The 18,091-nt window shown below is 44.2% G+C and overlaps 3 protein-coding genes across 5 annotated transcripts in view; 1 reads left to right on the plus strand and 2 right to left on the minus strand.

Annotated features, from left to right (window-relative positions):
• The window catches only part of LOC126561676 (SRSF protein kinase 3), a 415,191-nt gene extending 401,483 nt beyond the window's left edge, over window positions 1-13,708 (minus strand). For both annotated transcript variants that reach the window (XM_050217969.1, XM_050217970.1), the window contains exon 1: window positions 11,258-13,708. In XM_050217969.1, the coding sequence (XP_050073926.1) occupies window positions 11,271-13,634 (2,364 nt within the window). In that variant the 5' untranslated portion in view covers window positions 13,635-13,708 and the 3' untranslated portion in view covers window positions 11,258-11,270. The remainder of the gene's footprint in view (window positions 1-11,257) is intronic.
• Window positions 1-18,091, minus strand: part of LOC126562565 (D-aspartate oxidase) — a 199,821-nt gene that overhangs the window by 18,221 nt on the left and 163,509 nt on the right. The window lies entirely within an intron of this gene.
• On the plus strand, window positions 15,581-17,934 carry LOC126561710 (DNA replication factor Cdt1). Of its 2 annotated transcripts, XM_050218017.1 has the most exons (3): window positions 15,581-15,698; window positions 15,819-16,429; window positions 16,513-17,934. In XM_050218017.1, the coding sequence occupies exons 1-3, from the start codon at window positions 15,615-15,617 to the stop codon at window positions 17,924-17,926; spliced, it is 2,109 nt and encodes a 702-aa protein (XP_050073974.1). In that variant the 5' UTR covers window positions 15,581-15,614; the 3' UTR covers window positions 17,927-17,934. The 2 variants fall into 2 exon arrangements, with proteins under 2 accessions (XP_050073974.1, XP_050073973.1); XM_050218016.1 differs by having other exon boundaries at window positions 15,581-16,429.

The raw sequence follows: 18,091 nt of genomic DNA on the forward strand, positions 1-18,091 counted from the left end.
TCCACCAACGGTTTAGAACCCCATTGCTGTCCATCATCCGAAATCAGGTGGCCTTCAGTGTGTGCAAAATGTGTGTCAGTTTCAAAAGCCAAACAAATCAACCAAATAGCATTTTCCTGTCCAACCGGCCGGCCCCATCACCCTGCCGCCCCCTTGAGCACGCTGCTGCACAGGGGAGAAGATCGCTTCACCCGTTCAAACGGTTTGCCCCCCCCCCCCCCATTCTCGCAACCACTCCCGTCTGTCCCTGTTGTCCGGAAATGATGGTTATTGACAAAACGACCGGATGGGTAAAACGTTAGCCAGAGTTGAGGCGAACGTGAGGCGAGAGAACGCGCGAAAACGCGCTGAATGAAGCAGTGGCAGTGCAAGTACGCGACAGTAACAACACGTTGATTGATTTACCATTTTCCTATTCACCTCCACGTGGGACCCTCTGTTTAGTTCGATCCTAGTATGGGGGCCGGGGTTTTGGGTGCTGCTTGTTTATTGGAATGCTTGTTCAATGATGGATAAATAATCGTATTCCTATTTATTGCTGTCCCACTCTTCCGCTGCCGCATGCAATCGCAATCGGAAGCATTACGAGCTTCAATTACATTGTATTGACAACGTTTCTAACATACTCAATGGTCAATGAACTTTAAAAAATGTACAAATAAATCAATCACTTCCATTACAATCCTGAACTGATGGCCATAAGCCTATCAACGTAAGTAGCATTTTTTTTTCCTTCTAGTGGAAATAGATACGAAAATTGCTACTTCAAGTCATGCGCTGCCGCGTGAGCGGGGTTTAATTTTAGAGTTAAGCTAAGCGAGCGCTCCAAAAATATTAGCAAAAAAAAGGTTTGTAAACTGTCATCACTTTTTGACATGCATGGCGCGTCACACAAATCAAAACGGTGGTTGATTTTGTTTTTAAACTGTCCCCAAATGTCTCCAACACCCAACGATTAATGACGTTCGTTTTAAAGAAAATGTTGAAAGCGTCAGTCGATAGATAGAAACCCCTTACATCAGCCAATCAGTGTTTAGCTTTGAGAAAACAAAATTTTTAGCTTGTTTTGCTTTTCTTCCTGTTCCATAATATGTCTTCTACTTCTTTTGGCTTAACGACCTACTAGGGCCAAATAATGGCTTACCAGACGTGTTGATACCATGTAGTTGGATCATCAGTCCTCCTCAGTCCTGATGGTATTTGAACCTTAGTTCCAGTTGCTAGTGAAGACCGGTGCCGCTGTCATCTCTATCACTGGACCACCTCGACTTATGTCTATTATGTTAAACTATTCAACAAATGCGCAGGTTTAATGATTGTATTTATATCATATTGTTGACAGTGGCATCAACATAATAATAAGGTTTTTGCCACCTAAAATTTCAAAGCAAGAAAATTTCACATACGCTTATTAGAACCTAAAATTTTTACTTTGAAATCTCTCTTGATCCTCGGTTCCTAGTTCCTAGTTCTTCAAAATGTCTTATTTTGAGCCGAATAAGCGCCATATGCGGGAGGTGTAGCTGTTTTTGTTTCCAGCGAAGAAAACGACAGGCGAAGCGCATCGAGAGCTTTCGAGTGTTTACGGCGATGCTGCTCTAAGCAAAACATGGTGTAGGGATTGGTTTCGACGTTTTCAAAGCGGTGATTTCGCCGTGGAGGATGCACAACGTGAAGGAAGGCCCAAAACGTTCGCCAAGGAAGAATTGACGACTTTACTGGCAGAAAATCACTGCCAAACGCGAGCGGGCTGGCAGCCGTGCTTGGTCTAACCCGTCAGGCCATGGATACCATATTGGGCCATATTGGGGCAGGGCAAATGGATACCACACGAGTTGAAGCCGCGGGACATTGAACACAGACTCTTCATGTGTGAATTGCTGGTCCAGCGGCACAACAGAAAGTGATTCCTGCACAGAATCGTGACAGGAGACGAGAAGTGGATTTTGTTCAGTAATCCTAAGCGCAAAAAAAAATCATGGGGTTCACCCGGTCATACCCCAACATCATCAGCTCGGGCGAACATCCATAGCTCGAAAGTTATGCTGAGTAACAGGTTGGCTAATAAGTCCCCGGTCTAACAAAGAAAAACACATTTTTTTGTCAAAATTCGTTTTTATTATTCAACATACCCAACAACCCTTCAAGAGCGATACAACGATTATAAAGACCTTTCAATTTTTTGATACCATTTTGGTAGAACTCCTTCGGTTTTGCCTCAAAATAGGTCTCAGTTTCGGCGACCACCTCTTCATTGCAGCCAATTTTTTTCCCTGCGAGCATCCTTTTGAGGTCTGAGAACAAGAAAAAGTCGCTGGGGGCCAGCTCTGGAGAATACGGTGGGTGGGGAAGCAATTCGAAGCCCAATTCATGATTTTTGCCATCGTTCTCAATGTCTTGTGGCACGGTGCGTTGTCTTGGTGGAACAACACTTTTTTCTTCTTCGTTCTTTTTTCGTTCGACAAGCAACCAAAAGTTGCTTGACAAAAGACGCTCTGTCTCACAAACTAATTGACATACAGACGTCAAATTTTGACACGAATCATTTGAAGGTTGGTGCTATATAAAACTAATATGCATTTAATACTAGCGGCGCATTCTATGTGTCAGACCGGGGACTTATCAGCCAACCTGTTATTTGGTGGGACAAGCTCGGCGTCATCTACTACGAACTTCAGAACCGGGAGAAACAATCACTGGTGAACAATTGATAAGTTCAAGCCGATCTAGAATGATACGCCACGACAAAGTTATTCTGCTGCATGACAATGCTCGGCCACATGTTGCGCAACCTGTGAAAAACTACCTTAATACCCTCAAATACCCTAAAGGATTGTATTGTGCCATGGATTGGAATTGAATTTATTTGCGCACCTAATAAAAACTTTATTTATAGTAATTTTCAGCACTGCAAGGAAAGTTTAAAAAAACATCAACATGAATTAAAATCAAGGAATAAAAAAATATTTGAAAACTTTGTGAATATTTGAAAACAACTTTTTGAAGCTACGAAATGTATCGTAACTTAATATAATTTAAGTCAGTTAAATTTAAAACGGACAACTAGCAAAGAACCAATCCAGGATACGGTACAAAAAATACAATAATACCACAAACCGTGTCCTATAAATCACATCATAGACAAATCGATCGTCCCGTGTCCTATGCGATCTGGGAAAATTTCCATTTCAAACTATTAAAGTACATACTTACTCTTTCCCCGTACAACAGTGATTCGGATACTTTGTTCCACACAAATGTCCTTTTTCTTTCTAGGCAAGCGACAAAACATTTCGGACTCAAATACATTACCTTTCCTTGTGTGTCCCTTTGCCTCTTTTCCCAGAGCCTTTTGAAGTGTGTCCGAGAACGCTTGGAACACCACAACTGAACACATCCCTTTTAATTATCCTAATGCAACATCATTTCGGTGGACAAACGCTGTAATTTTGGCTGTTTTACAGAGTTTTTTTTTTACAAACAACCCAAACAAAACCAACATTTCTCAATGTGAACAGTTTTTAAAACAAGGAAACCAGAGACCCCTCTGACAGGGTAGTTGAAGAAGCAAACACAACACAGTTGCACAAATTCAGTTGTCAGCGCATGAACTGATCGTCACACGCGGTTTCTTATTTTATTTTCGGTACATGTCTCTCACACACCGTTCCGTTTTGCCACCCGTTAGGTAGGCATAAACGATAGGCTTTTCTTTTTTTCTATACACCGAGACGTACAACAGAGTATGCAGAGAGGGCGGCAGAAAGGGCGCGCGGGGTTCGACTGCCCTTTTGTCTTTCTAATTTTCGCGCGTCACACGTTTCCCGTGCGTACCATAATGGTGCCTCAACCGTCGTCACTAGCTTTCGGCTCTCTTTGCTTCCTTCTTCGCGGAGGACCTCCTTGACCTTCCTTTGCCTAGCCTGATCGTGCACGTATGCTCCGACGCACACTACCATTTTGCGCACACAAACTCAGGATATGATGGGGATCGAAAGATTCAATAAAACTAATTCAATTATGCATGATCTGTGCTCGCATAAAGGGTGTGTGTGTGTGTGTTTGGGGGTGGCGGTAGTGCACACCCTGTGTGACTTTGTGTGAGCTTTTCGTGTTTGTGTGTGTGTGTGTGTGTGTGTGTGGGAGTGTGTGTGTAGCTTGTGAATATTACAATATTTATGGTTGGTTTAAAAATTATACAAAGTATAAACCAAACCACACAAAGCCACCAACTGCTTTCTATTCGATTTCTCCTTCCCTTAGACCCACTCACATTTTCCATTTGAATATCCTACCCTCTTCATTAACTTTTGCTTCCTTTCCGGTTTGTGTCGATAACTTTTGCATCCTTTTTGGCATGCATTATGTGGATCTCTCCCCCGGTTGTGCCTTTAATCGCGATCATGATTTTATGTAACAAACCGGCAGTCAACGTGTTCTCTCACTGGGTCCGCACGTTTTACGGGTAGTCGATACAATATGTATATCTTCCTCAGCTTTGTTTTCTTTAGCTCAACCGCGTATATCGCTTCCCGGACTTAACACACAATATGCTCCGGGGCATTGAAATATTTATCAAAATTACACACGTTACTTTCTACTGCATAGTATTTTCAACCTTATTTGTTTGTTCTGTCCAACTCACTATATATTTTTTTGTTTTGTTTTGTATAAATTACTTAATTGTTCTTACTCATGTTTCGTTCACGTTTGTGTTTGTCAATGCTCGCTTCCTGCTATTGGATTCACACAGAAATCCTTCGTCCCTCGATTATATGACATTAAAGGGAGGTGGAGGAGGATATAACAGTGCCCTTACACGGTGTCGTTGGCACTGAAAACACATGCAGTTGACACAGTTTAGTTCTTGCAAATTTATATACTTTTTTGTACAAACAGATTGGTTTTGTTTTTTTTTTAATGTTTAATACAGACTCCGACATTCAATTGCAATGATTTGCATACGACGGGGAACAGAACTATAACGATGAAAGCTCTAAAACCGGAAGTGTTTGCCCATATAGTTTTCCCGGTCACACAATTGCTGGACTCGAAACGCTACTGAAATCTATGGTCAACGATTATCGGGACTCATCCATCTTCCTGCACTATTTTACACCCGTGTTCTAGTGGATAATGCCTAAACTGTAACATACACACCGCGGCCATTCCCGGCCGGCTGTTCGGCGGCTATAATTTGGTCATAACATGTAGTGCATGCCCCGATACCATTTTCAACCGATGCATTTGTTTATTGTTTTACGATTTACGATGCCACGCCGATATGATGAGTAGTAAAATTGTAGATTTTTTTCACCACCACTTACTGATTTGCAAAATATTGCTCGACAGCTTGTAAAAAAATGTTTGCATTTTGAAAATAAAAAGCTGTTTTGCCGTTGATAGATAAATTAAACACAGGAAAATGGAAATAAAGGGCACGGGGGTATTGGGTCGAGATTCTTTACTGTGAATTGTTTTTTTTTTATGTCCTTTTCATTCCATCATTCAAAACTCGAAAACATCGAATTTCAGGCAAAATGCACGCAATGGTTTTCTTGTACAAAAGAAAAAAACGACAACAAACAGGGACTGCAATCACACCGTCCTGCAAGACGCATGTTACAGGGTTTCTGAGTTGCACTAGAGGCAAGTGCTAGACAAACGCTAGGGCGAAGTGGACAAATGTCAAATAGAACTGGACAGTCATATTTGAAATGGTTGGTGAAACGGTTTGAAGCGTTTCCGAAACGCTTGGCAAATTTTAAAATTAAAAAAATAACTGCTGAAATACTTTTTTTTTAATTTCCTATTCTAAATAAATCCCAAACATACGTATACTATCACACCGAACATAATTACAATCAGAATCCATGGTTTTCTTTAAAAATGTGAGATATATATAAAATATTTGCAATACCTGTTCAAATTTTTTTCTTTTGACAGAAGATGACAGAAGACGCTTCTGTTTATAATCACTGAATCGAGTTCTTGTAGCTGTTGTCATGTATATTTTACAGAAACAAAAAAACAAAATCAGACGTACAAAAATTCATATACATTTATTTTACCACTTTCAAACATGTTCAAAGTGAAAACTATATTAATGTTACTGTTGAATGCATGATATGCATGTAAATTACAAAAAATGTGTATTTTAACGGTTACTTTAAAAAATTTGCTAAGCGTTTCCGAAACGCTTCCAACTGTTTCACCAACCATTTCAAATATGACTGTCCAGTTCTACTTGACGTTTGTCCACTTCAACCTAGTGTTTGTCCAGTTCAACTTGACCAATGTCGAGAAACGGCGACGGTTGTCCAGTTCATCTTAAGCGTTGTCTAGAAATGCCTCGCACTTGTCTAGTTCTACTCAGAAACCCTGTGAATCGAAATGTCGTTCAATAATCTGTGCCAAGAAAATAGATTCAAGTCAGTCAACCGGTTGTATGCCGGTTCATACATGGTAATACAGACAGATCTCCGATCGTATCAAGGTCGACAGAGATTGCAAATATCAAATTGCTGATAATAACAAATGCCAACTTAAGTAGTGGTGACTGTTGCACAAGTATTGACCATCCAACAGTCGCCCAGAACTTCCCTCTTGTTGCCCTGGAGGTCCAGGACAGAGCAGGGGAGAAAGGATCACGATCAAGTTATGGTTTCACAATACCGAAGGGACATAATGATTTAGGTGTTACTTTAGCATACTTAAATGTAAAGGAGCCGTTTGTATATGTACAAAATGGTGTTCTACAATGGTTTCATTTATATAAGAAATTGAGCAACCTTATGTCCGCCAGTCGGGGAAACGAATTATGAAATTATATTTAAGTCCTATACACCTTTTTACTGTTGTTATACTTTTCAATACTCTATTCTTTCGAATGAAATTTATTTTACAGCATCATTGCAAAATACAACGCGCGTAATATGGGAGAAAGAATACTTCCTTGTACGATGAATGACTCTGATCGTTTAATTAGCTCTAAAGCTTGATCTACAATGAAATCATTCCATTCAGCTATTCTTCCATGCCACTTATGGAGGGTTAGGGGACGAAACCTTCGGCTTTTATTTGGGAGCAACAAATCATTCAAAGCACAAGGCGTGGGAATGATTTGATACACATTTCAGTGCATCATGAAAATACATGAATCTGATTGGTCTTTTTTTTGTACATGTTTGAACCTTATCGAGCGTAGTCTTCTTCTTCTTGGCTCGACGACCTTCTAGGTTTAGCCAGTCAAGCGCTTTCTAGACTCTGCGATACCACGTAGTTGGATAGTTAGTCCTAACTGTCCTGATGGGATTTAAAGCCCGGTCCTGCCGTATGAAGAATGGCGCCACTGTCTCCTACACCACCGGGCCCGTCCCCGGTGGAGCATAGTGTGTAGATCAACTAACATGAATAGCTGCCAGTAACAGACAAAATCTTAAAAAAATAGACAAGTATACTACAAAATGAGACGGAATAATTTAAAGTCAATTTCAGCCCACAGTATTGAACACAGTATTGCCGATTAAGTCTCAAAACTCATTCGATCTCATTTACATCGTTATTTCTGTAACATAAATGATTACGCATGTGTCTGTTGCCGGAACTTCCACTAAGTAATCGATCACTGGGTAGGAAAAAAGAAAAAAAACTACTCTAAGCAGCTTGCTAAACGAAAGGAAAGATCGCGGAACGAGTAACACGTTAAGCGTGAAACGAGAATGATTCTACATATTCCAAATTTTCACCATAACATCCCGGGAAAACAATCCGCTTTTCTAACCTCGTTTTCGTTCCGATCGCCAACCATGAACGATTCAGAATCATAATTGAAGAAGGATTATGTTTTGCTAGAAAATTTACCCTGTTAAGATTGGCAGTCAAAAAATGCACAACCTACATGCCCCGGAAGAGTTACGAAAGCCAGCATACAGACCTCCAAAAGGGGGGGGGGGGGGGGAGGGGGGACGAACGTTTAGTTTTAGAAACTCAAAGCCTCTCTATGAATAAAATGAAACAAAGGATACAGATCAAATGAATTTAACTATATTTTAAGAGCTACATGGCTAAATGACTCCCAGCTTTAGTGTTGCGAAAGTTTATGTATGTCCTTCTCAAACACACTATCATCAATTTTACGCTACTTCTACTCATACTGGGGGTCTAATATTTGTCGTTTCATTTCAAAATTGAAGCTCACAAGTAGTTCTATAGTTAACAGCCCGTCCGTAGCTCAAAGAAAAAATAAGAGCCCTCAAAAGACAAACATTAATCCACACACATACACACACATGTACACGTTTTGATTACTATTCCTAGTGCGATACATAACAGGAGAAATGGATAATATTCTTTACCTATCTGTAATCAGTGCCGCCTGGCGCCTAAGTTGGAAGATTATGATTATGATCGTGAAGAAAAAGTTTGCCCACTGTAGATCGTTGTACCCGGCGAACACCACCGGGTGAGGTAAGAAGTTGGAAGAAGGATAAAATGAAACGTTTCCGACCGACGCACTTCGACTGTCAATTTCGCCTGTCAAGACCTTCCTTTTCCTAGTAACGATCATTCGCTAATCGTGTGAGATCAATACGAAAGTCCTGCAGCTAGCGCTAGTCCTGCAGCAGATTTCTACATCATTGTTGTTACAATTTGTAATTTTGTTTTTATTTGTTTCGTTTTCGTATTCCTCTTTAAGGACGGACTACGCAATCTGCTCCGTCTTGTTGCATGTGTGTAAATGGTATAAAATGCTGCTGGTATTGCTCCCGGTATTGTGTTCGGCGCATTTTTGGACAGGGAGGTTTCTGTTGGTTATATGAATGTGGCGCTATGTGGTAATGCAATGAAATGAAGGATGAAATACACCACACGCGCGACCCCTTCTCCATCTTGTACGGCACAAATTTGTCGAAAAAAAGACCGCAATTTGGTATTGTTGCCTTTGCTATTTTAGATTATACTCTCGCTATTGTTTCGCTTATTAAGTGTGCTAGTGTGTGTGTGTGTGTATGTGTGTGTATTTGTGAGATGTTCCATTAACGTTTTCCAACAAGTTAATCATAATAATAATAATAATAATGTATAAGATACTGCTGCTACTCTCCCTCGCTTAACTTCGCCTCTCTTAGCATCGATATTATTTTCTAGGATTCCTTAAAAGTGTTGCTACTCTGGTTCTGTCGCTTGTTGCACTGTGTAGCATATTCAATTGCTTCCTTCCTCTTCAAACCTTTCAAATTAGTTCCTACAAACGCATTGCGTTTCCACCGAGTTTCTTAACTGGTCTAGCTTTCTGTGTGTATTCTGAAATTCTATTGCTGATTGTGATGATACATTTGCAAAACCCCCTGTTCTCATTTTCTCTTGCTTTTGTTTTGCTGTGACACATTTTTTCACGATAATATTCACATTGCATTTTTTGTTCCAATTCCGCTTCTTGCTTTTGCTAACGAGGGCACAAACGGCACATTGATGTTTTTGATTTCCCTTAATGTCCTGAAAGATTAAGCTAAAATTAGAAGGTTTGTTACACCGCCATGTATGTTCCTTCTCCGAGCACTAGAGTTAAATAATCCATTACCAGTAGTGGGTCCCTCTTTGATAAAAACGCAAGGGACTTCCAGTCGGGAAAGGAACAATTACAGGGTTTTCACGAATTTTATTGACTAATTCAGCGAGTTGTAGAATCGTGTGTGCATTATTATTGATTCGTTTGGCGCACTAAAGACGTGTTTGTATGATTTTATAGATTTGATGTCTGGGAATCTATTGATCGTATTGAAATCTGTGATCAACTAACAAACAACTGCACAGGGAAAAAGTAATGCACTTTGTTGACGGGTCAGGTTGATAGGCTTCTAGGTTGATGGCCATTGTCCCGTTGCGACTCTGTTTAGCATGATTTTTCCGCTGTAAAATTGGAAATTCCACAAACAAAATGCAGAATTGCGCTCGACATTTTCCCGATGTGTGTATCTTTTTACGACGGAATTGTCGCAAATAGATCAGCCGGCAGCTGTCATTCGAGCAAAATACGCTTAAATTAATGCTTTTGTCGATGTTTTTATTGTGCTGCAGTTATGGATCAATAGTCCTAACTTTGATGTTTTCTCAGGGATGCTTGTCGAGTAGTTTTTTCACAGTTATGTGAAATATCTACAATACAATTTATTAAAATATAAAAAATCCTCTTTTTTTCTATGTTGTTATTTGCAACGGATAAACAATAAATTCGTACGGGAAAAAAGAGGAATTTAAAAAAAATATTTTGATAGTTATAGAATCATTTGCTGAATGTGTCAATAAAATCAGTGAAAACCCTGCATTTGAATATTAGTATGCAAATACACATATCAGTACTACTACTACTACGTACCATATATTGTTCTAATTTGTAAAGCTGATCGTTTGATGCGGGGATGATATTGGGATATTATTCCTACACAAACTGCATTAAGCATTTCGGTTTCCGCTCTTCCACGTTACATATTTTGCTAGATTATACTCCACTGTAAAAAAAATCATCCACACACACACACACACATGCTGCAATGGGCTGCGTTCTGGGAGCCAATTTTCTTCTGCGCAACCAACACCACCATCAACACCAACAATCATCATCCTCCGGGCCACCGTAACAAACCAACCGATTCCGATTGTTCCTGCTGGCGCATAACGTGAATATCTAACGTGATAACGATTGGGTGTTGCTCTTCCGCATTTACACTGGAGTATCCCAGTATGACGCCCTGGCCGCACACACACGAACACTGTACCGATGCACACATACCGGTGTGTATTGCTCTTCTTGCATTCCTGTCGAACATTTTTGCGCAACAAGCACTTCGCACAACGCATTTTGAGCTTCTCATTTTTGCTTTCTTGAGCCCACCCACTCACACACACACACTCTTTCGATTTGTTTTCAAATTGCTTTTATGCATCATGCTATCACTTTTGTTTGCTTCGCAATTTTGCACTCTTCATTGTTTCCACTTGTGGTGGCCTCATCATCCCACTGCAATTCAGCTGCATCCTGCACTGCACCATATTTTGTCATTCCGTGTGAAGCGTGTTGCCATGACAACAGCCCATTACAGCCACACCAATAAACCATCCTTTTCCTTTGTTTTCTTTCGCACACACGCACACAAACCACACACACAGTTAGCAATAGCGACACACACACACACACATACAAAAAGCGTTTGCCCTTCATATCACTGGTCGTCTTAAGGGTGTTGAGGGTCCTCACGCTAATCACCATCTCAGTGATTCAACCACGAATGACGAAGACAGTCGGCAGCTGTGGCACGCGTTCGCGGATCGTAGTCCAGCATCGGTTTGAGAAAATCGCTGAACTCCAGCGCATCCTCCTCCGGCCACTCGTACTTCTCGATCAGCACATCCACCAGGCCCCACGGTTTAAGGCCGGTAATGTTTTTCAGCATTCCCTTCGAGTTGAACACGTGGTTCGAATTCTTGCCCGACAGTGCGATACGTTTCGGGATTGGTCCTAGCAGTTCGATAATATGCGCGATGTGATCATCGTCCCGGCAGTAATCTTTGCCCGAGAACGGTTCGAACAGAAAGTCACCGGTCGCAAGCTCGAATGCCATGCAGGCAGTACTCCAGATGTCGGCCGACGTATCAAACCCGGCACCGATGATGACCTCCAACGAACGGTACTGACGCGTCTGGATGTCATCGGTGAAATGCTTATCGACCCAGCACGCGTTACCGAGATCGGCAATCTTCACGTCAATGTCACACACTTCGAATGCCGGATCTTTACTCTCCTGCACCGAGGACAGTATTTTGCGCACCGATTCACTGATATCAAGCTTCGAGGCGGAAGTACCCGAATGCACTGACGAGGAGCATGGTTTGTCCGGCGATTTCGGATCCCTATCGCCGTCCACATCTTTCTCCAGCAAGGTTCGGGTGGGCGACAATTTCCGGTCACTGGAGACGTCGTCGTTGTTGTTCGAAGACGTCGTTCCCTCGCTACTCGATGGACTGGAAAGTGTCGATACGCATGGCGTCAGGGTTGGCCGATCTTCATCCCCGGACGAGGGTGTACCTGCGTCACCACCACTCTCCTTACTGGCCCCACTAGTTGCCGTACCGTTAACTAACAACCGTCTCGTTTCGGTCGCCTCTTTCCTTTCTAGCGGAGAACTAAGGGCCGTAGTATTAGAGGCAGTCGTGTTAGTGCTGCCCGTGACAGTTGCAGGGACCGTATTGTTAAGAGCCATTGTACGACCACCCTTCAATCCCGCACCAGCACCAACTTCGTCACTATTTCCACCACCGATTGATCCCGCCGCCACCATCTTGCCAACATCCGTTGTCGCTCCATCGGTTCCATTTTCCAACAGTCCCCCAGTACTAGTGCCAAATTCTAGCTGCTGAATGTGCTCCATTTGCTGCCGTATCAGCTCGGACTGCATCTTGGCCTTTCGCTTCATCTTTTTCTTCTTCGCCTTGCTCATATTCTGATTCAAGGGTTGCTCCTGGAACTGGGGTGGCGCAGCGGAGATCAGCGAAATCGGCAATTTGCAGCCCATTGCATGCATCTCTGTCGCTTCGCAGGCCAACTTACGCACGTAACTTTCGTTTACACACACGAGCACATTTTCCGGCTTGATGTCCGTATGGATGATCTTGCATTTCGTGTGCAGATAGTCCAGCCCTTCGAGCACCTGCCGGATGATTGACTTCACGTTTGCTAGCGGGATGCCACGGTAATTCGATTTCAAAATGAGCTTCAGCAGATTGTGCCCGAGCACCTCGAACACCATGCATATGTGCGTACCGTTCACGCCCGTTATCCGGAAGTCGTTCAGCAGCTGCACCACCTTGTTACGCTTCTGGTCGGTCGGATCGGCGTCCAGTATCGTCTTGAGAATGTGTATTTCGTCCTTGGCCGTTTCGCTAAAGTGTTGCGCCGACTTGACTATCTTCAGCGCTACGTACCGTTTCTCCTCAAGGTCCCAGCTGAGCCACACGGTCGAAAAGTGACCCCAGCCAAGCTTCCGGATCACGTGGTACCGCTGCAGAAATAGGTCACCCAACTTCACCGGATGATAGCCACCCCGGCAGTAATCGGCACGGCACTCCTGTTCCTCCTCCTCGCTCGTGTAACCATCCGCATCCCGATCCAGATCACGGTCCTCCTGCTCGATGGTTTCGTTCGATGAGCTCGTGGTCCCGTCCAGCCCTGCCACCTGGTTGTGCACAGCTGACTTCGAACCACGCCGTACCGTGTCCGCCGGTACGGCTCCCGACACCGAATGCTGACTGTCGTTCATCGCTGCCGCACCACCGACCAACACCGCGCCCGACGACGTCGTGCCCAGGATCATATCGTCATGGTCGTCGTCGTCCTCGTGGAATTCTGACCCACCGCCCACGAAGGCACCACCGCCAATGGATGCCGCCGTTGCGGACGACTGCTGATTCTGGCCGCTCCTGTAACTATTGCTGTTCTGCGCCGCTGCTTGCGCCGCCGCCGCCGCCGCCACTGCTGCCGTCGCCTGCTGTTTCGCCTTCTTTTTCGCCGTCTTATGACGTTTCTTCTTCGCCTGTATCGTCAGTACGTGTCGGTTCGTATCGGGTTTTATGTTCATTGCTTTTTTTGCTGTAACGCCCGCCTCTTCCGGTATCTTCCCACCTGCTCCTTCCAAAGCGCTGCCGCTGCCGCTGCTGCACGCACGCACACCACACCCGCGTAAACCCTCTTTTTCGCTTTCCTTACCAACCCAACTAACGTATTATTGCTCTCGCCTGTTCTAGCACACACGCGCACGCCACACCGAATCTCAATGCACGCTCTCCCTCTCTCCCTCTTTTCACACTGCTGCTGCTGCTGCTGCTGCTTCGTTCAGTCTTCTATCTCTTTCGGTCGCGCACTATTGTTTTTGTCTTGCCGACGAGACTTTTTTTTTTCTTTACTTCTCTCTTTTGCTCTGTTACTTTCCTTCGCGCACTCGCACCGTTCCCGATTTTTCTGCAACTCCAAATGACAGCAGCACTCCGTTCTTCCGGAATAATAATAATATTATCCGCCCGTTGTGGGATTACTGCAACGCGGGCGCACGGAATCCGTGCACAAAGAATATAGGGCCTGAGGTGCTCGCTTATGCAATTGCCCGGCTGTCCAAACACAGCAGTTGCCTCACACAATAAAAAAAACAACAAGTAACTTGACTCAGTCAATCCGAACGCACTGTCCTAAGCTGCTACTGACGCGGAGTCGCGATTACGATACTGCACGGAACAAACGCACGACCACCATACAGAATTGCTCGATTTCAACACCGGGATCTCGGGAACTAAAAAGCAGACTAACCGAAAAAAAATAGAAAAAAAGGAAACGTATCAGACGCGGCTCTCCTGGCTCATAGATTTGCAGGGAATTCGATTCGGCTGCGAAACTTAAAAGAAGACTACTACGATGGTCGGAGGGCAGTTTGTTCTGGGAAACTAAACAAGTGGCTATATTCTGCAAAGCACTATGAGGAGGGGGCAAAGCTGCTGTCACAGAATCAAAAAGTTGCCGTGCACCACCGCCGTGCCTCCGCTGATGGGCCGTGAGCCGAATCTGCTGCTGCTTCTGCAACTTCCACCCTAGCCCGTGCAGAATACATCCGGAACGTTCTGCTGCTCCGAAAGTAGCGAACGAAAATTTTTACGACCACACACACCTCACGCACGTTTTTCACGCCGCTATTCTTTCTCGTTGCTGTGTTGCTGGTCGCAGCTGCTTCGCACACGGTCAAGATGATGCGCACCGCGAACAATGCGCATCTGTCAAGATGCTTTTGATGGTTTCCGTTGTTCTCCTCGATCTGGTGCGTTTTCTTTTGGGTGGAAGCACAATCAATTGCTACTTCAGTGGGAAGGAAAACTGGTTCCGCTGGGATGCGCTTCGAAATTTACCTTCTTTTTTTGTTACAAGCACTCGCTATCAAGAAAATTTGCTTCACGATCGATGAAACCCTCGTGAGAATCGATTAAATGCCAAGAGCTCTCAATCGAGCAAATGCAAAGCTCGACAAAATGAATATTTTGATGTCAATTTTTGGTTTCGTCGTTTCATCGACAAAAGATTCCAAAATGATTTTACATTACATTACATTACATCTCACGTAATGTTTTCAATTGTTTTCCAAAATTTTATGATTTTTCGCTGCAGTTTATGTGTCCCTAAGATAAACTGTAGATAAACTGATTATAACATCTAGAATAATAATTTACTTTATGCTGTAGGCATCATTTGTTGGGCTCTGTAAAACTTGAACCGCTCAACTACTGCGCGTAGACGTATCACACATCGTAAACAAACGCACTTTCGTCGATACGCCGTGACACCGTCGGTTTCATCGATTATGTAGAGGAATGCAATTCCTGCGCATCACCAGCCAAGTGCAGTTTCAAATTGGAGGGAAAATCAACTGACAGAACACCATCTTTCCTTCCCAAAGTTTGCTGGTGACACGCAGCGCGCGTACCACTGATAAGAAGTTTCTTTTTGTGCAATTAGAAGGTCGGTGAAAACAGTGCAGCGAGCAGATAGTTTTAGATTTTCCTTCCGTGCAGCCAACACAATGTCGCAACCAACGGTCGCGTCTTACTTTAACACACGCAAACGCGCTGCGCATGATGCGCTAGGTGGTGCGGGCAGAACTAAGGTACTGGTGCTGGAAAACTCTTCCGCCCATACGGTTAAAAACTTGACGAACAGTTCACTGAACTCGGATCACGGCGAGTTACGCTTCGTAGTTGCTAACGATAATAACTTTACTTTGAAGAGTATTGAAGCCCCCGGAAAGGACAATGGGTCGTCCAGCAATTTCCACGACCCGGCGGAACTGGGACGGCGTGTTACGCGTGCCTCGCGGGCCATCAAACGGATCGGTCCGGTTGACTTGGACGATAAAACCAAAGCGCTGATAACATCCGCGCAGCCGAAGCTGGTGTCCTTCATAAAGAAGGGCAATTTGTCACCGCAGAAACGCGTCCATACGGCTAGTCCTTCGAAGTGTCCGGTGGTGCCAGAGAAGAGGATCGCATCGCCAAGAAAGGTTGACGATGTTGGTGCCTCGGCACCGGTGGAATTTTCTCCCAGGAACAATCTAAACAATGTAGCTAAAGCACCCACAAAGGCTACAGTCTCCAGAACGTTGCAAATGGGAAAAGACAAGGATTCCCTATCGCTGGCAGACATTCGCACCAAGCTGCTGCAACATCCACGCCTACCGGAACTAAAGACGAAGCTAAATGCGGTACAGAGCGGTCTAGATAAGGTAGAACGTTTGCGGAAGGAACGTCTGGAAGGAAAAACTAAGCCATCCATCTCGCCAATCGTGGCGGCAAAAAATTTACAGCAATTTGCAACTCTGGACGTGGAGGTGATGGTGAGGTAAGAACTGTCGCCTATAATTACGTCTAATGACATGTGTCTGTGTCGAACGTTGCTCATTATGTTCCGTTTTTCCTTCGCAGCCCAAAGAAATCGATCGCCTCTCCTTCGAAGCTGCTTCGCACACCGACAAAGGATGCATCCAACTCGCTGTCCCCGTCGAAGAATGTGACACCCAAGCGCATATCGGCTCTGATGAGCCCGATTAAGGATCCTGCGGCCGGTACACCCATACAGGCCAGCCCGAAAAAGTTGCCCGCTTATCAGCGCTTCCACAATCTGGCCGAAGCAGGCACTCCTACGCTACAGCTACCATTCAAGTACCGTACGCTGTTGGAGCTGTTCAAGTGTACGGACACGGTCTGCTCCATGTTTCACAACCGCAAGGAGCAGATCACGTTTAAGAAGCTTAAGCCAGCTGTTCAGCGGATGGCAAGGAAAAACTTTTTCGAGTCACATCTTGCCCAAATTCAGTTCCTCTTCCCAAACGCTTACAGCCTTAGCCAGGAAATGACAAAGAACTATGGATCGGCTACGAAGCACGAAACGTACCAGCTGGTGATCAGACCGAACATCGAGCAGAGCGCAGAACCGACCAAGAAGCAATCGGAGGAGACCGATTTTATTCGTACCCTACCGAAACAGTCCGTTAATCCGCAGGCTTTGCTCGAACGTTACCAACACTTTCGCCGTCTTCTGTTGGAAAAGACAAAGGACGCACACGAAGCGTTTCTGCTGAGTCTGGATCCACCGTTAAACATTGCGCGCAACAAGCTCGTCCGCTGGCACGTTGATTTCGATCTGGAAAGCTGTCCTGACATTGAGAAAGCAGATATACCGCAGCCTCCAAATGTGGAAAGGTTTTCTTCCGCCAAGGATGTCCTATCGACGGCAAGAAATCTATTCAGTTGTGGTACTGCAATGGATCGTGCATTGGCGCGATTGGAGGAGAAAAAGAAGCAAGAAACAGCAATAGCAGGAGCAGTCACACAAACGACGACTACCGAGCCGGAAGATAAAAAACCAATTCAGGTTAAAGAGGAACATCCTGCCAGCACAGCGACGACTTTGCAGACTACTGCCGACCCTGCGGAGCACTTGCTCCGAAACGTTCCAAAAGCACTGCTAGAGAAGATACGAGCTAAGCAGGCGGCTAAAGCGCTAGATCAAATGACTAGACGACCTTCACAGGAGAAGGAAGCGCTAAAGTATAGCCGTTTGCCGGAGATTGCTCGACACCTGCGGAACGTATTTGTAACCGAACGCAAGAACGTGCTGCCGCTCGAAACGCCTGTAGTTAAAATTGAAAACAGTTACCGTGGAAAACTAACCCTCCAGGAGCTAGAGGAGCACATCCGTATGATATCGCAGTTGGTACCGTTTTGGTTAACCTTGCCGGAGGTCCGAAAGGTAAAGTATGCTAAAATTGCTAAAGACTGTGAAATTTCGAAAGTTTTGGATGTGCTCGAGCGGAAAGCGAATGAAGCAGTCCAGTAGGAATGGGCTTACCTGTCATACGGATTAGCTTTGGAATTTTTTTTGGCAGTATTCTTCTGCAGTGAAATTTTTACATATTTTTGAAACCATTTTTGTAACCATCTATTACCATTTTTTATTCTTAACCACTTGTTGTGCCACGGTTGCAATCTACGGTTTTTTTTT

This window comes from Anopheles maculipalpis, chromosome 3RL (assembly GCF_943734695.1).
Source record: "Anopheles maculipalpis chromosome 3RL, idAnoMacuDA_375_x, whole genome shotgun sequence".
NCBI classification, from domain to species: domain Eukaryota; kingdom Metazoa; phylum Arthropoda; class Insecta; order Diptera; family Culicidae; genus Anopheles; species Anopheles maculipalpis.

What these genes read in the sequence shown, in the direction of transcription:
- LOC126561710 (XM_050218016.1), top strand. Translation starts at nt 15,615, where the DNA reads ATGTCGCAACCAACGGTCGCGTCTTACTTTAACACACGCAAACGCGCT. An exon ending in GACGTGGAGGTGATGGTGAG is followed by an intron (nt 16,430 to 16,512) that starts GTAAGAACTGTC and finishes TTTCCTTCGCAG; the next exon opens with CCCAAAGAAATCGATCGCCT.